The sequence below is a fragment of the Wyeomyia smithii genome, chromosome 2 (genome assembly GCF_029784165.1).
Source record: "Wyeomyia smithii strain HCP4-BCI-WySm-NY-G18 chromosome 2, ASM2978416v1, whole genome shotgun sequence".
NCBI lineage: Eukaryota > Metazoa > Arthropoda > Insecta > Diptera > Culicidae > Wyeomyia > Wyeomyia smithii.
In genome coordinates, this window is record NC_073695.1 from 185,315,585 (window position 1) to 185,340,255 (window position 24,671).

Sequence of the window (24,671 nt, forward strand, 5' to 3'; positions counted from 1 at the left end):
CATTTTACTAAAGTGCCTCACTGCATCAGCCGCTATCGATGCTGAGATCCGCTGCAACTAGTTCGCTATCCATAGCCATGCCACAGTTGTACCCGCTATACGCTGCCATTGGTATCCACTGTCCCTGCATTAGCTGGCCCAGCTGCTATCGTTGCTGGAATCCACTGCAACTAGTGCGCTACCCATTGCTACGCCACAGATGTAGCCGCTTTCCGCTATCGCTGGTATCTGCTAGTGCTGCTGCTATAGGAGGACGACTGCTGTTGTCGCTGTCCAGAACTATTATGAGCGGCTTCGACTGAAACAGGCTCTTATATAGTCCAAATAGCATGTTTTAAATTGCAAGGCATATGATTCTGTCGACCGTGCTTGGGAAGCAATCAAATAACGACCAATCAGAGGTCGAATTTTTCGTTTTGACAAAGCTTGACTATTTTCAATAGTACAATAGTGTGAATAATAAAATTACAATCATATTCTTTTGGGAAGAATCTTAGAAGATTTTCCAATCTATTGCTGCAAGAACGAAGGAAATCCATCGAATACTAACCGATTTATTAGCATTTGAAATTGGGCATATTTTTCACTTTTCTCGGTTTTAGATTTTTTTTGTAGCCGAACTTCCTGAGAGAAGTATTCTACTTCAAAAAAAATCACGTTTTACTCAGAAAAAGGCGCTTTTTTTTTTTGGTACTCTTTGCCCCGCATCACCCGGTACCAACACCAGTATGAACTGATCGACGAAAATGAGCGGAATGAATTTTCTTCATAGCGGCTCTACTCGAGCCCTCAACATAATCCCTTACGAAACTGTCAAAAAGTTGTTTACAAAATCAATGCTGCTTTTTTCGAGTGAAAACGAGACAAATGCAGGGCTGCGCAGGTACACAACCTCCATAAACTACTCGAACAGAGGTTTTTTTTACAGAGGTTGGTACTTTCGAGTAGTTCGTTTTGTACCAACTTTTTTGGAAGATTTCTTCCTGAGTGTTACGTATGTCTTATGTATGTGATACTACTAATTAAGGGCCTCTGCCCTAGGCCACTACAGACTCATTTCTAGTCTAACCTGATGAGACACAAATTTAGGCCAAGATGGAGAAATCCAATGGAGAAGCTAACTAAGTTGTAGGTCTCCTACACAGCACCGAACCTAGAGGATTTTCGAATCACTTTAGATAAAAAAAGATACTTCCTTACTCTTCAAGTAGCGAAATTAGAATGTCAGCACGGCTGACAGTTTATTAGATTTATATCCGCAAAGTGCGTTACTCTTCGTTTGCTATAAAGTGCTGTTAGCATTTCACGTAATAAGATATTTATCGAGTATGCCATATCCGCGGGTAGCTAAACAACCCAATTGGGTTGTATAGCTATTCACGGATTTCCGATTTTCATATATCATCTGAATGAGTATAATTTTTTGAGTGATTTTTAAAAACTTTATATTATCATCCTTCGATTTTTGAATGAAGAATAAAACTTCGCTCTAAATCGCTACAATGACAGTTGGTATATGGGCAAACTATCATTGTAGCAATTTCGAGCAGGTTTCGATCAGTTTTAAATCGTGATTTAAAAAGCGAAGGACAACGATAGAAAAAAAAAATTCAATTACGTTTTATTTGGAAAATGCTGATCTTTCAGATGATATAAAAACTGATATAACTGAACAACCCAATTTGTTAATATTACTAAGTGAACTTTGTGTCTTCTTGGCAATACTGCGGCACTGGAAAAGACCTCAATCGCAAACGTTATGTGGCCTGCGAAATCACAAATTTCACAACCTTATTTCCAACAATCACACTCTCCTACGTAAAATTCCATCAGATTGTAAATATGAGAATCCAGCTTTTTACGCACCATAATGGCGGACGCTATAATGCAAAATTCGTAATATGTTACCTACCCTTTAGACAACTCTGCTTACGTCAGTTTGACTTTTCATGTATTTCGCAAGGAAAACAATGAATCTGGCAACATTAATGTTGCCAAAACTGCAAAAATCATTAACCTGACGTCAGCAGAAAGGTTCACAAATTACGAACGCGCATTATAGCATTATGGTGCGTAAAAAGCTGGATTCGAAATGAGTCAGGCTAATAAACATTTTCAAATATAAATCTTCCCATGTTTCCCGTTTTTGAACACATTTGTCCCGTTTTCTCCCCGATAAAATCTGGTCAACCTACATTAGGTTCACTCGTCAATCTATCCAGCTTTTTACGCGCCATAATGGCGGACGCTATAATGCAAATTCGTAATAAATTACCCGCCCTTTTGACAACTCTGCTTACGTCAGTTTGAAGTTTTCATATAGTTTATCAAAAGAAAAATATATCTGGCAACATTTGTGTTGCCAATATTTCAGAAATCGCAAATCTGACGTAAGCAGAGAGGTCGCATATTACGAACACGCATTATAGCGACCGCCATTATGGTGCGTAAAAAGCTGGATAGAGTTCTTCAAGCAGGATCTCACGAACATTAGCACCTTTGCAATCTGTAGTGATTTCAGTGAGTTTTCATTTTAGTGAGTCATTGTAGTGATTTCGAGCAGTTTTAACTCGTGATTCAAAAATTGAACCGGTCAAACCTTATGCAAGAACGTTAATGTCGGTCGGATTGTCTTCATTTTTTTGCTGTTTCGGTTGGGGCTTAACCCTTGTGCTTCTTAAGGCCCAAACACAATGGATACGTTTGCGTTGCGTTGACGTTAATTTGACAGAAAATGTATGGGCTAACTGTCCAATTGCCGCAAACGCAGCCGCAACGTATCCATTGTGTTTAGGCCTTTAGGTAGACGCGGTAGACACAGTGTATCATGGTTATTATCCAAAAAAAAGCTGGATTCTGAGTGAAAACCTCTTTATAATTCATATATGAGCTTTCCTTTCGAAAATAAAAGAAACGGCAATATTTTCGTATTTACAGCTAACACAAGCGAGGAAACAGAGAAGAGCAAAAACTTCAGATTTGACGTTTCTAGTCGTACTCAATGTTATTGGCCCTGACGACTCTATTGATATTGGATTGGTTTTTACTTGCGAAATTGAAGGAGAGAAATATTTTTGCTTTTGTTTTCACACATAAAATGACAATTGCATATAAGAATTCGCGTAGGTGCGAACAGCCTTAAAAATGTCTTTTACTTGTGTCAGGGCCAATAACTCATAGCACATTCCCTCGGATTTCTCGCAGTGATGTGTTGTAATAAATTAGTTAAAACCCCCTCAAATTGTAATTCTATATCGGCTTGCATCCCAGTAGTATCATGATAAAAGAAAAAGGTTCACACACACCACGATATAATCATTCCATAATAAAACCTACACTACTGTGCAGCTTAGCGACCCTCTCTTTCATACGCACGACTATCAACAAGTTTCCCTCTTGCTTTAACAACAGTTTTTAAAATTTTTGCACCGATCAGAAAGCAAATTGTAACAGTCGTTGCTTTGATGGGCCTGGATTGATGGCGTGCTACAATTTTTCCTAATTTGTTATATTTTGTGAAAAAAAAACTCAATTTATTAGTAGTGAAAAGTCAAACAAGAGCAAATAGTTTATTAAAACAGTGGGATTCGTGCTTTTTTGTCACAAATATTTGAGATAATCTGGTTGATTGAATTCGACCGTTGACAGTTCTGTTTGGGCGTTCATATAGAGTCAATGTAAAATGGATCCTTTTACTCAGGTAAAGCGATTTTACGTATTGTTGGTGCATTTTTAAAGTTTTTCGACCCTAGAACATACTGGATCGGGCTGAAAAACGCGCTGCGGCTCTAGGAATTACCAACACCTCCAAATTTCCCTTGTCGGAGTTCAACTACGACACAACGGCTGCAACTTCGTCTACGGTGGTATCGAAATCGCCAGCTAAAAAATCCCCATCAGCTGGAAATACGTACACCAAGCAATCCAAGAAAAGTTTCGGTAACGCTCCGACGATTGACTCAGAGAACAAGAGTCCTCAGCAGCAACAACCGGTATTGGCAAGTGGCTCAAAGGTTACTAAAATCGAAACTCAGCTTAATCCGACAAGTAGTTCAGGAAAGGATGTTGATGTTGCCGTTGAGATCAACATAACTACTGGTTCAAACGTACAAGTAAAGAAAGATAAAAATGAAGTTTGTGTTTCAAACTAGCTTATATTTTGATTTCTTTTTATTTCTCTCAAAAGGTTGAAGTGGAGGTAGCGGAATGCGAGGTTGACGCGAATGGAAAAATCTCTCGTAAAATGGATAACAAAACCGACGATATGGATGCAAAATGTTTAATTAGAGACTCATCTCGAAACCAACTGCAACGATTAGGCACGCTCTACTCTGAATCACAGGATTTGTCGTCACCTGTTCATCGCACGGAAGGACGCTTCCATGAAGAAAACACACAGGGGAAACAAAATTCCCGTCCTAAGCCTAAGCTTGCAAAATTAGCTATGTTGGCAGACTCAATCAATAATTGGGAAGATGATACGTCCCATCCGGACATCAAACAACATCGTGACACGCTTGCTATCGCACGGAAAGATAAAAGTCCAAACAGAAGACAAAGTCCAAATAAAAAAGAAAGTCCCAAACATACTGGAACAACTCCAAAGAAGAGCATGGCCCCTGCGCCTCCGAAATCTATTCTCAGTCCAGCGAAACCTACCGGGATCGATTCTGACAAGGTTGGTACAAAAACCCTCAAATGGGATCGAAAAGTAATGGACGCATTGGAGTCTCAAGGATTTCAAAGACGAGAATCTACTACTTCTAAGCTGGTCTATGATTACAAAGATTCATCTAAACTATCCCAGGAAAACCAAGAAACGGAGCAAACCGAGAAAGCTCTTGTTCCATTGAAAAAAACCCATGATATTGTTGATAGTTCTCGTGAGCGTACAACAGGACAAGAAATTATGAAAGCTCCTACGCAAAAAACTCAAATCAGTAAAGGTTTGGTGTCTGGACGAGCTGCAATGTTCGAAAAGTCTAATCCTCGCCAATCGATCCTTAAGAACAGCAAAGATCCAGCGGAAATGTCACTCAAGGAGCGCATGGCTATTTTTGAGAAAAACAAAGGTCAAGCACTTGTGCCAAAATCGCCATTCGGAATGGCTCCCTCTATCAAGCAAATAACAGGAGAGTCTGCATCATCGTCCAACACAAAGTACGTCACATCATGTCTACCCATACAGGGAACCGGTATTGGCACTGTTCCAAAAGAGCAACCGATTTCTCAAAAGCAACAAATTGATACTTACAACAAACCGTCTTCTGCGGCTTCAACGGCAACGGGGTCGGCAATCAAAAATACTTTTGCAGCGTTGATGTCCAACAACAGCACCATTTCCGAATCACAAATTCTCGAAGAAACGCGACGGCAACGACAGCAGGAAATGGAAATGCTACTGAACCGCTTCTCAAAACCGACTGACATGTCATCGGATGCGCTCATCGAGAAACCAGTTCCATCACCTCCTCCGATGCCACCGGATGGTTATCTCACGTTGAGCAACAGGAAATCGGGACGCAAAGATGATGTTATCGGTGCCGGTAACAAGCGACGCAGTGGAGAGGAGCACGTTAGCCCCGAAGTTCGTACCACATTGGACGATGTGAAACGGATTCGCATCGTGGCACCCAAAGATGGCCGGCTTTATCCGAGACTGAGTGACATCGAAACAACAACTACAGAATCAGAGGGCGATGATTATACAACAGCAACCGTTTCCGGTGATGATGGCAGTGATCGAAATCAGGACAGTCACTACCATGACTGCTATGGAGAGGAAGAAGAACAAGAGTATGACGAGGAGCAAGACCAATACGGTCAATCAGTGGATGAAGATGACGATAGGTAGGTGGAAAACCTTAGTTGGTTTAAATTTTTATGCATTTTTGGAACCTTTCACCTATACAAAGATTTTTTTTTCTACTGCAAAACATCATAGTTTTATTTTATTTGATTAATTCCATCTTATCAACAACGATCTACATGAAATGTAATAAATCTGATCCTCAATCAAAAAAAAATCACAGGAGGGTTGTGTGCAAAGCCACGACCGCGAGGTTGAAGTAGAATACTTTTCACAGCTCTACTTACGGCTGCACATTAACCTACGGCCGGGCGAAACGGTTCACGCCGCTTTTCGCGTTTAGCCTGGCAGAGGCCTAATGTGCACGGCCAACACAATAGAAAGGTGTTTTCACATTGAAAATTAGACACGGCTTTACTGGAGTAACTGTTGGAAAATGCATCTACCGCTAATACCGCCGATATCGTACGAAAGCGCTTCGTTTCATGTGGGGAATAATATCAACAACGAAAAATGACGCGCGTCTAAGCACACCCGAACTGTTTCGCCATGCCGCTTCCATTTACTTCCTTATAACATCTGCCTCATGGAAGTACCGGCTGCACCTACCGCTGAGGCTGTTACCATACTGCTACTGGTACCCAAAACTATTAACTCTTCAAATTAAGTGTTTTATTTGTCCTCAAAAGAACAATTGTTCAATTCCATATCGGATAAAATGCAGTCGCAGCTCTGTAATATTACCGACAGTAATATTCTTCTGAACAAAATGATCCAACTTTTCCATTAGAGGAAGTGCCGGCTGATGTACGGCTAAAATCTCGCCCGATCGCTCGCGTTGGCGTTCGTTCTCAGGCAGAGGTCTGAGACGTGATGACCAACCACAGGGCAAGTGATTTGTTTAATTTGAAGGCAACCATAGGCGCAACCCGCTGATATGTTCTGTTACCGCTGAGTGCTGATATCTGCTGCTGCTGTCAACGTTGCGAACGGTCCATCCAGCTCACCTTCCGACTAATGAATGTAGCTAGTTTTCACAGAAACACTCTTTTATAGCCGAAGGGTGCTACGTAATAGGCCACGCCCTATCAGTTCAGTTGTTCCATTCCCCAATGTTCTTCAGACAAATTATTCCACAATTCGCATTTGATTTTTGTATTCAGCAAATAAACACCGATGGTGCTCTCACACACGCAACGGTTTAAACCCGTATCTTATTGCGGTTTGTAACATCAAGCGATTTCGTTTGCTCGCTGTTGCGTGTTGCATCATGTTGCAACTTGGCAGCTGGGAGACGACGAAATTCTGTTTATGCTGATTGATTGAATCGTCTTCATATTAGCTCTGCATAGTCGAACTAACTGCTTTTGTGAATGCGTTCTAACAGGGCAGTTTGTTATTCAATGTCGGTTATGCTGATCGCAGCCTTTGCGCTGCCCCTACAGTGGGGGGTTTACTAAATAAAGTGAAAATTAGATAACTACAACAGAATTTGATTGCACAGAATGTCTGCTTGTGTTGATGCCAGAAAATTATTAACCTTCAATTATTTTTTTATTTGCCTTGAAAAAAAGCATTTTGCGGTTCAAAATCGGTTGCTAATTACAACCTTTGAGCTGCCCTAACATTGGGGGGATTAAGATACACGGACAACATGCACTGTGGAAGCTATTTCACATTCAGTAAATTAGACGGGTGAGACAAATTTAAATTGCTAGGATGCAACACAGAATGCTTGTTCGCGTTGACAAAAATTATTAACTTTCAATGACTTGTTTATTTGCCTTGAAAAAAGCATTTTGATGTTCAAGATTGGATTTCCTGATGGCAATCTTCATGCTGCCCCAACACGGGGGGAATAATGGCTGTCTGGCGACACACGCTGAGAAAAACCGCGCTGCTCCTGAGACGTGGTGACCAACCACAGGGCTAGTGCTGCTGCTAAGGAAGGACGACTGCTGTTGTCGCTGTCTAGAACTATTATGAGCGGCTCCGGCTGAAACAGGCTCTTATATAGGCCAAATAGCATGTTTTCAATTGCAAGGTATATGATCCTGTCGACCGTGCTTGGGAAGCAAGCATATAACGACCAGTCAGAGGTCGAATTTTTCGTTTTGACAAGGCTTGACTATTTTCAATAGTACAATAGTGTGAATAATAAAATTACAATTATCTTATTTTGGGAAGAATCTTAGAAGATTTTCCAATCTATTGCTGCAAGAACGAAGGAAATCCATCGAATACTAACCGATTTATTAGCATTTAAACTTTTCGGTTTTAGATTTTCATTTCACATCTCTATGTAGCCGAACTTCCTGAGAGAAGTATTCTACTTCAAAAAAAAGTTATACTGCAAAATGTGTAGAAAAAGAACAATCTTATCACATCTGTTGATCCACAGATTTTGTTTTTCTATCAGAACTAAATTCAAAACACGTTTTCAGCTACATGTACTCTGACGAGGAAGATCTGGATACAGGTATTTGTGACGTAAGTCTAGGTCAGGAAATTATGCAGGCTGTCAAGATGCAAGACCGGCGTGTCAGTTGCGGTAGACGCCGACAAAGTCAGGGAACAAAGGTAATTTTTTCTTACAATCTCTGGTTAGATTGAGACAGTAGACCCCTTTTAGAATGAGTTTGCAAATTTTTGTACCAATTAGATTAGTATATAGAGTGGTTTGAATGCACTATCCTTAACCGTTGTTTGCCATCACCCAACCCCAAATTTTGTAGATTGATCCGCACCAACAACAAAGTAGCATACAGCATCACCATCAGAGCCAGAATAGTTCCACAAGCGAAGTTTCCGGTATCCTCGATGACATGGAAGACTATCTCGACGAAGCACTCGACGAGGACAACGGAGAAGAATATGATACACCAGTAAGATCTGACACGATAACGATGCTTTGTAGTTTGTTTTCCCACTGATTTTTTTTCAAACTGAAAATTTTGTTTGGAAACATGTTTTTACTAACAGTTGATTCTAACATGCAACAATTCCTATGTAATAAACATTTACTAACTGATATTTTTCAAACTAAATTTTATCGTGTTTTTGCTAACAGTTATTTCTAACAAGGAACATTCCCTGCGTATATACATCTACTAACTAATAAATTTTATGTTTTACAGAGAAAGTCTACTGTTTCATCGAACAGTTTTTCGTATCAAAAAAATCCGCGCAAAAAGGATTGTCAAACAATTACTGAAGAAGAATCGGAAGAGAAAAAAGATCCTCAAAAACCATCGCCTAAGCAGCATCGCCATCAAGAAACTGTCCACGAAGATTACAGTAGCCCAGTAAAATCTGAGCTGAAAATCAATCCATCCGACGATAACAATATGGTAACATTGGTTCACACGGTTAGTTTCTACCGACGCCAGCAAAACTCGAACAATTCAACACCAGTTAAAAAAATAATTCGAGCCCCAGTGCAGTCGCAGCGAGTTCAAATGGAATCTACAACAGAAGATTCCGATGATACCACTTCTACGACGACTGCAACCAGTACAACATCCTCAGACGAGAATGATTATCTGATTCAAGAAAAGGTTAAGAAACTTTTGGACGAAGTTTGCAAACAACAGACGGTAATCGCGCAAACCAGCCAGGCATTGAATTTGTGCGCGGCCACCATTGAATTTTCAGGTTCTAGCGAATCTGTAGAAGGCGAACGACATCTGCTAGTAGCGAGTGAGTTCTGATTTGCTTAGTATGTTTGACGTGTTAAATAAACTACGCTATTTCTATTTAATTGTTTAGCTCACAGACGCCAGGCAATCCTAGATGAAGTTCAGCGTCTCCGTGTAGAAGGGTGTCTGCGGCCACCAGGTGCTCCCACCGAAAAAGGTCGGCTGACAGTTAAAGACATCACACTTCCTTTGAAGCAGGAATATATCAGAAAACTGGCTTCTGATGCCATTAGCGGTCATCATTTAGTTTGTTTGCTTAAGTATAATGAAACTGTGCTAGCTACGCAAACCATTCCTACTTTGCCAGGACTACTATCAGTTCGATTTCCAGATGTGCTCCAACTTAGCAATGTTTTTGCCGATTTTAAGGTTGTCATAGTATACCGCTAAGAGGTTTACAATTTTTGATAAATATTTTTAACATCTTTAGATTACTATGGAAATTTACGGAATGACTGCTCAACGGGAAATTCTTCCTCACGAAATCAAGTATCACATTGCAATGAACAAAAAAGGTTCCAACAAGTTGCATACACCAAAAGGCGTTAAAAGCAACACACGCTTGATAATGCCACCGGTGCAATCTCCAGCTGGCCCACAAGCCGTTCGCAGTCCAGCATTGGTTCAGTACGGTTTCATAATATTTTCATTGAAGGAAGTCCAGCGAACCAATTGGACACTGAACCCAGTAGCTGGTGTAAGTCCTCTGGAAGGTACCGTACATATGAAGGTAAACTGCGAATTAACAGTTACTGTCGATTATCGTGGATTTCTGACGATGTTCGAGGATGTATCCGGGTTCGGAGCATGGCATCGGCGCTGGTGTCGGCTGCATGGTCATGTCCTTCGCTATTGGACCTATCCTGACGATGAAAAACGCAAGCCTCCGATCGGAAGTATTGATTTGCAGAATTGCTGCACTCAGAAAGTAGCTATTGCACCCAGATTGGTATGCTCTCGACTGAACACATTACTGTTAGAATTCCGACGTCCAGCACAGCCGAACGATGTTGAATCGCTGGTTCTAGAAAAGCAAGGCAATACTGTTATTCAGCGGTAGGTTTTCGATAATATGAGGCTTTCATTGGATACTAATATGCCGCTTTATATTTCCACAGGCATTTGCTGTCAGCTGATTCCAAGGAAGAGCGCGACGAGTGGTGTGCTCATCTTAATAAGACACTTGCTCTACTTAAAGCCTGGGGACAGACCGATAACAAAAGCACGAGTTGCTGAATACATCTAATCTGCTTTATATCGGTTTCCTGTACAGTTGCCATTGTGAGTAGTATTATGTGTATCTTAGTTACTTTGTCTTTATTGATGTTTGAATAATTATGAACTCGAATCCCCCAAGCAGATGAAGAATAATATGCCTGCATCTGTTAACGATTACAACCGGCATAACTTATAACTAGTTATAATCAAATTATGCTTTTCTTTGCTAGCTTTGTGTACTAACTCGTTTGACACACGTTCATATTTTTATTCATTTACGCCATAAATAATCAATATATCTAAATGAATATATATCTATATGTATTTTGGCTAACATTAATGTTCTTTTTTTTTTGTGTGATAATTTGAAAGAATATCCTCTGGTGACATTTACTTTCGAAAGTGGGTTTAAAAATACATGCATATATTTTTATTTTTGCGTTGTTCAGAAAGTGTTTTATTTTATTCAAAAGTAAAGCCATGATAAAATAAATGCACGTTACAAGAAGGAGTGAACAAATCGTTTGCTTATAAAGATATCACATGCATGGGTGAAATTCGTTTTATGACGAAGCCAATATGTGTGGTATAGGACGCAATGATAAAATATTGATGCAGAATTTATTATTGATTAACTTTTACTACTTACATGCAACTTACATCTTTTTGTCACTATTTATTTAATTATAATAATATAATTTAAATCCGTTAAGGTGAAACTATGTTGAAGCCACAAAGGGCCGACTTCGAGCTACCACGTCGTCGATTTCGAGTTTTCAAGGCACAAAACTCTTGGGGAAGCGGCCCCGATAACGTGAAGAAGCGGTTGGTGGAGCTAGCCTCGCAAACTAGCACACCAAGAGGCTCAAAGGCCGGAACATCGACCGGAGCGGCGAATGCGGGAAATCCATGGGTTACCGTGGCAGGAAAAGGGCGCAAGGAGGGTATAAAACGCCAAGACGGAGCGGCGACCAAACGTCCGCCGAATGTAAAAAAAGCGAGGAGCAGGAGGAAAGCCCTCATACTCAAGACTGACAGGTCTAAGTACTCTGAAGTCTTGAAGAAAATGAGAAGAGGAACCCAGCTCAAGGATTTAGGGGCGGATGTGTGGACCATCCGCCTTTCTCGCACTGGCGAGATAATTCTTGAGCTCCGAAAGGATGCGAAGAACAATGGCGCTTCTTACAAGGCGGTAGCCAAGCAGGTGCTTGGCAAAGAGGTGCAGGCTCGGGCACTCACCTTGGAGGTGACTATCCAGCTTAAACACCTGGATGAAATTACCGAGAAGTGCGACGTGGCACAAGCCCTCCAAGAGAAGTGCGGGATAGAAGTGGTTACTGAGTCGATCCGCGGGTCCAGCGGGTCACTGAGTCGCTGTCGGACATCGCCATCGTATCGGACCCCTACCGGCTTCCTCCCGGAAAACGGTAACTGGGTTGCAGATAAGTCCATTATGGCGGCCGTATGGACGACGTGCAGGTTCGCGGTTCAGGAGGTTGTTTTAACGTCAAACGAAGGTACGCAATTGCCAAGGTGAATGAAGTGTTCTACTGCAGTTGCTATGCTCCGCCACGTTGGTCTATCGAAAGGTTCACCCATATGGTTGACCAGTTATGGAGCTAACGGGCCTAACGCCGTCGGTGGTGGCGGCTGACTTCAACAGTTGAGCTGTTGAGTGGGAAAGTCGCTCTACGGACCAGAGGGGTCAGATCCTGTTGGAGGCTTTGGCAAAGCTCAATTCAGATCTGGCCAACGTTGGGATCAAATGAACATATAGCATTAATGGTACGGAGTCGATCATCGATGTGGCGTTCTCCAGCCCAGGACTGATCACGAACTGGAGAGTAGACGATGGCTACACCGATAGCGGCACCACCAGTCGGTTTGCTATAGGGTAGAAAATTACGCGAGGCGGCAAGTGACGGGCAGAACTGTCCGCGGCTGGAAGACATCGTATTTCGATGCTGAGGTATTCGAAGAGGCAATGAGAAGAGTGCGATAAAGGCAATTGGCTCCGCCTGACTGCTGACCAACTAGTTGCCATGCTGTCGCGGGCGTGCGACGCCTCCATGCCTAGGACCCGCCGACCTAGGAATGAGAAACCACCGGCTTTTTGGTGGACTGATGCGACAGCGGATTTCCGCAGTGCGTGCCTCCGTGCAGCGAACAGACGAACGAAGGATTAAGCACCGCGCAGCATTCGGTTCTGCAAGATCGGCGCTAAAGAGTGCGATTAAGGCAAGCAAGAGGGCCTGCTTTGATAGACTATGCGCGAGTTACAAAACGAACCCGTGGGGTATTTCGTCTATACTTAGGTATGGTGTCCCAGTGTGGTCCAAAGCGCTAGGTACTAACTGTTGTGGTGAATTGGAAAGTACCTACATGCTCATGTGTGTGCCGGCATGATGTCTTTCAGCATAGCCATTAAGGAGGACGTAGAATGCTTCGACCAACGTGACACAGGGGCATACGAGGTACCAGCACATTATCGATGATCAGATGGCAGCAGGAATAGTCCAATTCCTTGAAAGGTAGATGGACGCACTGACTTATTCCGGTGGTATCCGGATGGTTCGGGAGGCGCCATGAAGAAGCTAACTTTCACCTGACACAGATCCTGTCAGGTCATGGTTGCTTCAGGCAGTATCTACACAGGTTCGGGCATGCGGGGTCCTCCATGTGCCCCGAGTGTATGCATGTCCTCTTCGTATGTCCTCGTTTTGCGTTTTGCGGAGCGCCATGATGGTAGTGAGCGGGCCAGACACTACTTTGGGCAACCTAGTTCAGAGGATGTCTTAAGACCCGAACATCTAAAGGGCGGTTTGTGTAGCCGCCTTTCAAATAGTCTCAGAGTTGCAAAGCAGGCAACAGGTTGACCACCGACACACCGACAGCCAGCAAGGAGGTTGCACAAAGCATAAAAGCCGCTCCGAGACTAGAGGGTTTTTAGTGGGTCAAACCCCACACTACCTGTGGTTGATCTTTGACAGCAAATTTTCCTTCTACCTGAAATAATAAAAAAGGCACAAAACTCGGTAATAGTTAGTGCGTCACCACAGTATAAATGAATTATCAAAAATATTAAAAGAGTAACAAATTATTATAGTATTCAATAAAAGTAACTTGATGATTACTGACCTTTATTGTAAACTAAAATACATTATGCAGTTTTTAGTTTTTTGTTGGTTCAGTAAACATTTGACGATTTATCGGTACTTCTACATTGTTGCAAAAAGCCCTTTATTTTTTTTTTACTGAATTCATATTGTTTTTACCAGACCGCTCGGCAATTTTACAGCACTTGTTTAAAAGAAATCGAACATAAAAACTCCGCCATTTTGAACTATTCTAAATGTTCGAAATGGGGGACTTTTATGTTCGCTTCTGTTTCGACAAGTACATCAAAATTACCAAGCAGAGAGCTTTTTCAGATGATATATAATAACTGGTATAGTGCAAGAACCCAATTGAAACGATTTAATCGTACGAAATAGTTAAAAAAAAACTGGCAGCTCTGTAGAACTGTCATTTTAGATTAGTCGGGCTCAGTTGCTGTATCATCCGTCTCAACGTAAGTTGTGTTGCTTGCGTACACCGTTCGTCGATCGACTGCTACGGAACAAATTTTCAAAACCATGGAGGTAAGGAAGGATAAATTATTCTTGAAACGCAGTCAATACTCTACAGTACTTGATTTTGCAGGTCGAAATTTTGGATGCTAAGAGCTCAAAGTCTCTTGGAAAATGTCAAGTTACAAGTGAAACAACTATAAAAGCACTAAAGGGAGAAGTATATAAACTGAAGAAATCATTGTCCATTCACCGACAAGCACTCCGCCTTGAGCCCCGTGGAAAAACTTTGAAAGACTCTGACACACTACAGTCGCTTAGCCTTTCCTCCGGAGCAAAACTGTATGTAAGGGACCTCGGACCACAGATCAGCTGGAAAGGAGTATTCTTGACGGAATACGCAGGGCCAATTTTTGTGTATCTCATTTTCTACCAGCGACCGTCACTAATATACGGTACAGCTGCATCGAATGCGATGAGTCTAACGGCAAAGTAAGTTTTTTTAAGTCGAACACAAGGCAAAACGCAAAAACCATCGATCGCTGTCTGGTCGATAATTTATGTGCATATTAATGCGTTTTCCTCACTATATTTTCGATGTCAACTAACCACATCATGCAGCTGCTTAACTTCAGATTGAATTAAATTCCATATTTTGCTATAAATTGGTAGATAGATAACGATAACGATAACGAACTAGCGTATACAGACAAACATAATGTATCGATGCGAAAAAGTACACGTGCACATTTTTATGCCACTGACTGGTTATCGAAGCCAAAGCTCATCAGGTCATCTATATAATTTCCTTTTTTAATTCTCTTTTCTCTCTACATCGTTCGTTAGTAACACGGTGTGTGATAAAGTTGTACCTACATAAGTAATGTAAAATAGATTAAGTTTTCGGCTGTTGCCATTTTATTTATTTTCGCTCACCGGCCCACACTTTTACTTACATACTTTTTCAAAGCCCGACAATGATTGTTTTATACTACATATCTACTATTTGTTTTCATATACATATGTACCTAGAAGTTTTCGTAGAAAAATCATCAATGCAGATGATCAATTTTTTAACATATTAATTGACGCATTTTAATATCAATCAAAAAAATGTAATTGGCTGGGGCATACTGTGTGTATTTTTGTGTCAGTGAAGTAAATTGCCTACCCAGTGAGCCGCAAATATAATTACGCTTACGCTGACGTCACTATTGTGTGTACCTAGCGTGCTATACGTAGCGTCGATGAAGCGAATTGATTTTGAGCATTTTCAAATGTTTTCACTGATCAAAATTTAATATTTCTGTGTCTAAATTTTGTAAGGCGATTAGACTGACCTTGCATCTCACTCAGATTTGTCGAAAGAAGGAGAAACACAAAAAGGCGAAATTAAGCGAAAGACAAATAACTATGGCCATGACATTGCTTCGAGCTTCTTAATATTGATGCAGTCAAAACAATACCAACAGAAGTTTTAAATTACTATGTTTTAATGTTTCTAGAATTCTGATTATTTTACTCAACAATGTACTTTTTCAGTATTGCTGCCGCATGCTGGGTTGGTCATTATGGAAAACGTTTGCTGGAAACTTTGTTCGTGCATCGTTTTTCGCACGCCACTATGCCATTGCGCAACTTGTTTAAGAACTGCTCCTATTATTGGGCGTTTGCTGGATACGTTGCTTATCACGTGAATCACCCACTTTTTACGGAACCTAGTACGGCCGTCCTTTATGCCGGCTTGGCTGGTTTCATTGTAAGTGCTACTTTTGGTTTTCAATTCGAATAACTAATTACCTTCTATCTCGTCCTGCAGGTCAGCGAACTGGGTAATTTCTCCATTCATATGCTTCTGAGAAACCTCCGGCCAGCTGGTTCTACGGTGCGCAAAATACCCGTTCCGGATAGTAATCCTCTGAGTCAACTGTTCAAGTAAGTCAAGGGTTTTTTGAATTCGAAATTTGGAAATAATCGATTGTCTTCCCTCAGTTTTGTCTCTTGTCCTAACTACACATACGAATTCTTTTCCTGGCTGTCATTTTCGTTGATGACTACCTGCGTTCCGGCGTTAATTTTTGCTGCCGCCGGTATGTATCAGATGACTGTATGGGCTATTGGTAAGCACAAGAACTACAAGAAAGAGTTTAAGGATTATCCTAAGGGTAGGAAGGCTATTCTGCCGTTTGTTATTTAAATGCGTTTCATTTGACATTTTTTGTTGAATCCATTCTATTTGCTCAGAAAAGGGGGGGATCGATTTGAGAAGTAGATTAAAATAAACAGATAGCGTTAGGTTTTCGGGTAAGGTTTTTTCAGCTTATGTTACGAGAGTGGTAAAGTATGGGATAGAGATTAGATGTGTTTCATGGAAGATAAAAACATTCATTCCCGTACTGGTTTTTGTAAAACCTAGAAATAAATTTCAAAAACAATTTGTTGTTTCATTTACCCCCTGTTGTACGGAGGAAACTTGGTATAAACTTTATAAATTTAAGTATTGGATCATATCAACGATATTATAGATAGGCACGAACCGAATATTAAATTTAGAGATGCATTACCCTCGGTGCGGGATGTAATTAGACTCTGTGACAAAGCTAATCAAAAACTCGATTTTCACAGTTCTAGAGAAACATTTCAAAGGTCCTATCTTCTTTGATCGATTTTTTAATTGATCACTTTCATTCAATCACCACAACTTATTAAACACCTTTTGCGACACGTTTTTTGCACAAGGTAATAGAGGAGGGATCACCCTAGCCTTCTGAACGAATCCACGCTTGGAAGAGTTACTAAAGCTCAGCCATTTCTAAAATGAAAAGACGCTCCGGAAAAACGATGAAAGCAGATAGGACCTTTTGAAATGTTTATCTAGAGTTGTACCCTAGGTTTTAGAGAAAATGGACTGGATATGCGGTGCCAGTGGTAAAGTTCGAATATGTGAATTTTAATTACAACGATTACTTAAAAAATTAACACATAGAAGCTTTATTCAGGGTTTGCTTAGACTACTACTTATAATACCTAATATTCTCAATGCAGCTGGCTCGAAACAAAAGAAGGTATACAATATAGTACTGATAGACAATTAAAAGCGAGGCCATATCCATTTTAAGCGATCTGCACTCCACTCTGGGCGCAGTACTTTTGTAAAACCTCTTGATGTGCCGCTGGTAAGGAAGCCACAAGAACGCCAATTTTGCCCGGGTTACTCTGTGCCAGTTTACCGAGATGTTGCACTAAAAACTGGCGTATATTACCAACGTCCGGTAGTGGATCGATTGGTTTGGCCTGCGCGAAATTAAGCTGTGAGTAGGCTGCCTGATACCCGGGCACGTCTTCGATTTCAATAAAGGTTTCTCCCTCGCTGGCCGTTTCGTCCGGAGGGAGCTCAAAAATCTGTATCACTGCTTGCAACAGCTGAGGCCAAAACTTTACATACGGATCGGCTATCATTTCCGGTGCTTCACAAAGTAACTTCGCAATGCCAACAGACACGATTTTCTGTTCCAATTCGCCCGAAACTTTGTTGAGATCGGGAATGAAGATACGTTCGATGACCATTCCAAACATTCTGTAAACAATGGTGAAGTTATTTCAATTGACAACGTAAACCATCGGATGTAATGCTTACGAAGATTGAATATTGTCGATGATTTGCACAAGAGCTTGAGCTCCTACTCGGGAAGCATACAAACATAGGAACACGATGAAACTGCGTACAAATTTTGTCGTTTTAGAAGAGCTCAACCGTTGAAACAGCAAGGAAAAGATCTGACGCATACTCTGACCTAGTTCATCTCTGAAAGTAACACAATATTTCACATAAACAAGCTCGCATAAACTAAAGGTAATTGATACTCACGGTGGATAATGCAAAAGTAAATTCTGCAGCAGATAAAATCCCTCATGATCATTGTTCTTGGAAGCAATCATTTTTTGAAACACCCCTAGGACGCCGTTCAGTTTACCATCAGCGCTAATTTGCGGGGAAGCTTGACGTACAAATGCACATAGCAGCCGGATCAACGGCGTAACATTACCTGGCCTTTCCCATAAAGCCGGTGCTAGTAAACATGGAAACAGTGATAGATAGGTGTCTGGTATGGCACGATGACCTTCGCGGATTTCCAGGAACAGCGACAGCATTTGGAAAACGTACGGCATGAATTCTACGGAAAAAGGAAAGGTCAAGTAACGAATATAATAATTGAAAAACCTGGCACTCACCGAGAACGTCGTTTTGTAATATGCCTTGAAACACTGGGAACAGAGCTTCTTCGAAGGAAGTGACAGCGTTAGGATCTGCTTTGCATACCAATCTGTAAAAACAATGTTTGCCATAAAACGCTTTAAACATCTAGGGTGTTATTTAGTCATACTTCACCGATAGAGACAAGGTTTCGAACAGATAATGATTGAAGTGCGGTTTGGAAGGATTTTTCGATACAACGGTTAAGATTTCCGTAAGTCGAGGTAGCACTACAATCATGAATGGCAGTGAAGCTTCCTGTAGCGTGTTAAGTGTTCGCATAATGCACTTCATGATGTACTCATTTTCATTGGAACCTTGTACGGTAAAAGCGGCAAAGAGTCCAGTTATTAGTTCCGCACTTATAGGAGCGAGAATTTCTTTTGTAACGATGGCTTTATTGTCTGAACCTTTCATGATCAGAATTTTATCGATAGTGCAAGCTGCATAACTATGAACGACTACATTGCCAGCAGCTAGATGCTTTGCTACCAGCGGTAGTGTAGCTACAATGATCTGTGGCCCTAGGATCGTACGGAAGGTCATAAGAAATTTAAGGGCGTCAGCTTTCAAAACAGGTAATTCGTTCACATCCGCCCGTTCCAACTCAGGAATAACCTGCTGCTGTGTGAACTGAGGCAACGGGACTAATTCGGATGTCTGGGTTACTCCTAATTTCTGTGTCTGACCTTTAGAAGCCATTGATGTTACCAAATAAATGGCTGTGTCTTTGGTTTTCCAGTTATTAACTGGATTCTCTGCAAATCTGGTTAGCAAAACTTGCAAATATTGGCCAAATATTTCTATAATTTTCGACTCAAAATTTTGAGAAAGTGTTTTCACCAGATCACATGCAGCTCTACGGCGTGTTTCTACATCAGACCCCTCAATGTCCCGTCTTATGTATTCCTCTGGATTATCTTCGAACAACTCTTCATCGGACACCCGAAAGTCCATGTTCGGTATGATAACTTTCTCACATATACTAGCAAGGACATTTGGATCCTCAAATAAATGTCTGTAGTGACTGCGATCTGCGACTGTGCTCAGGAAATTTAACGCATTTGAAACGAGTGTGTCATACTTCGTCTGAATTCCGGTATTGACCAGCAACTCCCATACGGCGGTAACAAATTGTGGCATATAGGGTCCGAATTCCTCGTCGTATTTCTGAGCGTATAAACAAAGATTTTCACATATCTGTGAACGCAACAGCTCTAAAACTCCTGCATCCTCGTCATCTGGTGTTTTTAGGCACGGAATATCTATTGTCAGCATACCGTGAAACGCTTTCATCCAAGTTTCCATATTATCCTCGAAAAATTCTGGCAAATCTTGCGAGTTTAACGAGTAAAACACTTTACAAACAAGTACTAAAGAACCATAGATTATTCTCAGCGCTTCTTCGTTGTTTGCGTGTGCTTCCGCCAAACCTAATGTCGCTTGCAACAGATCGGTTAACGGTTTCGCGAGCTTATCCAGGACGAACTTAATTTCTTCCCATAGCTCTTGTGACTTGAACTCGTATCGGTAGCGTTTGAACAACGAGTGGGCCGTTTGGAGCACTCCATTTATAATGTTGAAATCGCCTGTTGCAAACTTTTCGATCATTTCGTCCATCAGCTGAGGCCACTTGAGTGGAAAATCATATTTGCCGATAATACTAACGGCATCACTGAGTTGTTTTTGAATTGAGAGTGGAGATTTTAACATTAATGGAACAATCATCGCCTTAATGCCATTCCGATCTGATTCTGCGACTTTATCCGGACCGTCGTTTTCCTGCATAAAAAGCAACAAATACGTACGCCATTATTATCTACCTAACTTTTGTCTATCAATGTGTACTCACCAGATGATAACCCCAGTTGCGTTTGACAAAGTTCTTGAATGCAATCGCTGCCGCAACTCTGATGGTGATGTCCACTGTCGCTCGATCTATCAGATGCAAGCAAAGCAGTGGATAGTTTTGGCTGATTTCAATACTTTCGATGAATCGTTCCGCTGGGGAAGACAAAATAGGAATCAGCAACATAACCTTTCTGCATGATGTTTGATATTTGACCTACCGGGCCGACGCACTTCTGGATCAGGGCTAAGTGTTTGCTGCAAGTAGTTCGCTAGACGCTCGAAATTGTTCTCGTTGATCTCCATTATAGACCCGACTTGTCTGTTCAATACACTTCACCAATTCCACAAAATTTTGCACTGCGCAGGTTGCGTTGAAAATCTCTAGTAAACTGGTTTGCCCAGAGATAAAATAAGATAAAATTACCTAAATAAATTAATAAGAAATTTGCGATGTGAGCAAAATGATAATCAAGCACCAACCGGCGGTTTGCGAAACAAGAATGACAGTTCCAGAGATGCCAGATGTTCTACAATTTCACTCATTTTGAGAAATGACTTTTCTCAAGGAAATGGGTGAAATTTTACCCATTATTAAATAAACGGAAATATTGTGATTATCACTCAAAAAAATGAAAAGAAGTGAAAGTAAAATCAATTATTTTTAATTATTTGCAAAAATGAATCTTATTTACGAATACAGGAGTATTTCATCTGCTATCATCAATTGTCAGAATCGCTATTCTCTGCAACAAATCCAATACCATACGGATAGTGAACATTCTAGACCCAATATAAAAGAATCTCACATTGTAAAATTCAATACTTTATATAACATACTGTTTACCTTGCAACTCCTTAAACGACGCAGTATTGAATCTGTTTTAAAGTCCTTCCATGGCAATTGTTGACAAATAATAATCGTAGCAGTAACGCTTGCGAACAGAGCTAAAACCACGTTTGGAGTATTTTTTCACCCATTAATGGGTAAACAAATGACCCATTTTTTCTAAGAACATAGAGTTCCCAAGGTGCGTTTGTATTAGTGCGATGTGTTCGATTTTTCTTTGTTAGCTGTAAGAATTTTTTGTCACCTGTGAGAACTGTCATCTAAAAGAGAGAATAAAAAACTACCGAGTTCGATTCACACTCTCACAAACAGAGTTGCCAATAAAATTTTCGATTTAACTGGAAAAAGGCTGAAGAAAAAACTGGAAAAAACTGGATTCCAAATTTTTTTCTTCTTCTTCTGGAACTGGATTCCAAATAAATTGAAAAAAGAGCAAAAAAATGATTGTGAGAGTGCTTTTCTGTTATGGGGACTGAATCCAGTGTCAGTTTTTTGTACAGAAACTAAAGAGATAACTCTTCGCAAAAAATTACTCATTTTAATCAGAACTGTTTGGTACCGGCCTACACTTTATTAAAATTATGGACTGAAAAATTTCATCTAACAGCTGCAAAATTTAAAATTACGCAATCAATCTATCTCAAAATTAAGAAAATAAAGCAACATTTTCTTCTGCTACATTTGTGAATTTTAAATTTCAATTATTTCTGACTTCGCTAACTTTTGGTATCTAATTCTTCTAACAATTTTTTAACTTCTACGCAACAGAAAATAAATAGAAATATTTTTCATGGTCTGGTAAAATCTATTCGTTTGGTTTCATTTCAACCATGTTATGCAGTCTTTAATTTGACCGTGTTTCGTGTGAGAAGATAGAATACTGAAAATTTACGGTTTGAAAATAGTTCCGAAAATCATTCGGAGCTTCAGTGAATGAAAAACTGGACAAAACTGGCAAATATCTGAAAAAACTGGAAGATTTTGGGTATAAACTGTTTGACTGGACCATTTGAAAAAAAACTGGAGGAATCCAGTTTAAACTGGAACATTGGCAACCCTGCTCACAAATTTCAATATACAGTGTAAAGCGGGTCGTGTCGTAGTGTTCGTGTGTTTTCGCTTGGAGAACTCTATGTCTTTCTAATGCGTACAATTTTACCCATTTCAGATTTTTAAATTTACCCATTTTTTTGACAGCCGCATATGACAGAAAAAATGGGTACAACAATACCCATTAATGGGTTTTCGACTCTTACCGTGTAATAGAGATGGTCGGGTACGGGTATTTTTACCCGAAACCCGTACCCGACCCGTACCCGACCCGTACCCGACGGGTTCGGGTCGGGTTTCGGGTAACGCCAAAAAATATTATACGGGTTCGGGTCGGGTACGGGTAATTAAAAAACCAAGGCTTCGGGTCGGGTACGGGTTTGAAAAATTCTCAATTGGTCGGGTACGGGTCGGGTACGGGTAATTCAATTTTCGTGCATTGTGAGAATTCAATTTTTATCATTTCAAGCCTGGGTGTTTTCTTAATGTCGATAATCGGTAAGATCGGAGAGAAAATCGCTCATCATCACTCAACGAGAGATCGCCCACTACCTATTCTGACAGTTGTCGGCAGTCTATGCACCAAGGGAATGACATCATGCTATCGCTTTCTAATGTTAGATTGAATAGTTTTTCCTGCAACGGTTTTGATTTAAATGGAGTTTTTGTCGGGCTTTATTCATAACTGTCAGGAAAACCGCGGAGCATTGCACAGTGGGGCGACTTAATACAAATGCTTGCCAAGTAAAAAAAAGTGTCGATAAATACGACAAAAATATGGTATATATTTAATTTTGGGGTGCTGAACACGAATCTCCATTCCACTTTTTATTTGGAGACGTTCATAAAGCACGTGACTCAATTTGTCATGATTTTTTAGCACTTCTCCCCTAACTTTTTTATTAAACAGAATTATATAATCTTCAAGCACAAGCAACGCCACAGGGCGTCCTCTTTACAAAAACAACTAACGTAGTTTTTGCACAACTCCTCAAATCAACCAAATTTCGGAAAAAAAATTGTTTTTATAAAAATTTAAACAATATTATATATTATAATAGGTAATAAAAACTAACTACAAATCAACTTTTTCTTCGAGGCCAAAAAAAATCAAGCTATCATTGAAGCTGCAGAGCGTTTCAAAGTAATGATATATTTATTTTTAAATATGTCAAAAAACGTCAGTATGCCGAGTTTTGAAAAGTTATAAAAAAATCAAATTCTATGATATTGCACCCATATTTTGGACTTAAGCACTTAAATATTTATTTATTTATTTAATACCTGTTTTTTCTGATTTTTAGAATTTATCAGTGACACCGAATCTATGCTCAAAATTACAGGTTTTTGGCAAATGCAGTGAATTATCAAATTTTTCTCAAGTTATAAACTATATTAGTTTTGACCTTTTAAAACTCGTTTGACCCTTTAATGCGTTTATAAAACTCGTCGTTTATTTTAAACTTTACCAGGCATGCACTTTTCATAGTGGACCGATTCCTTATAGTGGACCACCCGCCTGAAACTCTGGGTTCATTATCGTTCGTTCACACGCACACTCGGTTCTAGCCTGGCTCCGGCCATCATCTAGAGAAACCACATATGACAATCAGTGCATAAAATGTACGAGGTACCCAGGCATGTTGAACAAAAAAAAATAAAAAAAAAACAGGACGGGACGGGTACCGGCAATTTCGGCGTTTTTTTCTATCGGGTACGGGTCGGGTACGGGTAGTTAGAATAGATATTTTTCGGGTTCGGGTCGGGTACGGGTATTTTAAACAAACCAGACTTCGGGTTCGGGTCGGGTACGGGTTTGAAAATTTTCGATGAGTCGGGTACGGGTAACAAATTTCCCATACCCGACCATCTCTACCGTGTAAGCCAACATCGATTATGAGTAATTTCGAACTAGAGTAATCGGTAGAAATTACCTACATGAAGGATAAATACGGCATACCTTTTTCTGAGTGAAATGTTTTAGGTAGTATTTACCAATGAAATTGGTAGTTTCCTTCGATCTCTTTCATCAACATCGATCTCTTTCATTCTACCTAATTTTGGATGAAAATTTTGTATCTGCTACTCTTACCAGTGCTGTCAAGACATGGTTAGTTAATATAAGCTGCAACGCGATCGAGAACGGGTGTACGGTATACAAAGTGTGTTAAAGGCCGAGCAAGTTGAAAAATAAATAACGGATTTTCATCGGTACAGATAGAAATAAAGGTATTTATTAAACTTTAATTGAAAAATATATATTTTCGATTGCCTTAGGCTTGACTAACTGTTTATAGGATATATATATATATTTTTTTTTTCATTCTTCCAGAACCATGGATCAGCTAAAACGTATTTTGGATTCCGAAACATT

General features: G+C 40.3%; 3 protein-coding genes across 5 annotated transcripts; 2 read left to right on the forward strand and 1 right to left on the reverse strand.

Moving 5' to 3' along the window:
• The first annotated feature begins 3,438 nt into the window (after positions 1-3,438).
• Positions 3,439-11,065, forward strand: LOC129724584 (anillin). 3 transcript variants are annotated; one of them, XM_055679579.1, is made up of 10 exons: positions 3,445-3,700; positions 3,753-4,112; positions 4,187-5,850; positions 8,254-8,389; positions 8,545-8,694; positions 8,947-9,508; positions 9,578-9,876; positions 9,938-10,563; positions 10,626-10,788; positions 10,868-11,065. In XM_055679579.1, the coding sequence occupies exons 1-9, from the start codon at positions 3,683-3,685 to the stop codon at positions 10,741-10,743; spliced, it is 3,933 nt and encodes a 1,310-aa protein (XP_055535554.1). In that variant the 5' UTR covers positions 3,445-3,682; the 3' UTR covers positions 10,744-10,788; positions 10,868-11,065. The 3 variants fall into 3 exon arrangements, with proteins under 3 accessions (XP_055535552.1, XP_055535554.1, XP_055535555.1); XM_055679577.1 differs by having other exon boundaries at positions 3,439-3,700; positions 10,626-11,065; XM_055679580.1 differs by lacking the exon at positions 8,545-8,694 and having other exon boundaries at positions 10,626-11,065.
• A 3,179-nt stretch (positions 11,066-14,244) lies between these two features.
• Positions 14,245-16,729, forward strand: LOC129724095 (probable very-long-chain enoyl-CoA reductase art-1). The gene is made up of 5 exons (XM_055678718.1): positions 14,245-14,366; positions 14,428-14,786; positions 15,837-16,053; positions 16,114-16,229; positions 16,287-16,729. The coding sequence occupies exons 1-5, from the start codon at positions 14,361-14,363 to the stop codon at positions 16,489-16,491; spliced, it is 903 nt and encodes a 300-aa protein (XP_055534693.1). The 5' UTR covers positions 14,245-14,360; the 3' UTR covers positions 16,492-16,729.
• A 532-nt stretch (positions 16,730-17,261) lies between these two features.
• LOC129724094 (exportin-2) lies at positions 17,262-20,893 on the reverse strand. The gene is made up of 7 exons (XM_055678717.1): positions 20,619-20,893; positions 20,402-20,553; positions 18,680-20,331; positions 18,528-18,619; positions 18,163-18,469; positions 17,932-18,099; positions 17,262-17,871 (listed from the first exon to the last, which is right to left on the reverse strand). The coding sequence occupies exons 1-7, from the start codon at positions 20,701-20,703 to the stop codon at positions 17,409-17,411; spliced, it is 2,919 nt and encodes a 972-aa protein (XP_055534692.1). The 5' UTR covers positions 20,704-20,893; the 3' UTR covers positions 17,262-17,408.
• Positions 20,894-24,671: the final 3,778 nt, after the last annotated feature.

What these genes read in the sequence shown, in the direction of transcription:
- LOC129724095 (XM_055678718.1), top strand. An exon ending in CCGGCTTGGCTGGTTTCATT is followed by an intron (nt 16,054 to 16,113) that starts GTAAGTGCTACT and finishes CTCGTCCTGCAG; the next exon opens with GTCAGCGAACTGGGTAATTT. An exon ending in CCTCTGAGTCAACTGTTCAA is followed by an intron (nt 16,230 to 16,286) that starts GTAAGTCAAGGG and finishes GTCTTCCCTCAG; the next exon opens with TTTTGTCTCTTGTCCTAACT.
- LOC129724094 (XM_055678717.1), bottom strand. Translation starts at nt 20,703, where the DNA reads ATGGAGATCAACGAGAACAATTTCGAGCGTCTAGCGAACTACTTGCAG. An exon ending in TCCAGAAGTGCGTCGGCCCG is followed by an intron (nt 20,554 to 20,618) that starts GTAGGTCAAATA and finishes TGTCTTCCCCAG; the next exon opens with CGGAACGATTCATCGAAAGT. An exon ending in ATTACAAAACGACGTTCTCG is followed by an intron (nt 18,470 to 18,527) that starts GTGAGTGCCAGG and finishes CTTTTTCCGTAG; the next exon opens with AATTCATGCCGTACGTTTTC.
- LOC129724584 (XM_055679577.1), top strand. An exon ending in GACAAAGTCAGGGAACAAAG is followed by an intron (nt 8,390 to 8,544) that starts GTAATTTTTTCT and finishes CAAATTTTGTAG; the next exon opens with ATTGATCCGCACCAACAACA. An exon ending in GGCAATACTGTTATTCAGCG is followed by an intron (nt 10,564 to 10,625) that starts GTAGGTTTTCGA and finishes ATATTTCCACAG; the next exon opens with GCATTTGCTGTCAGCTGATT.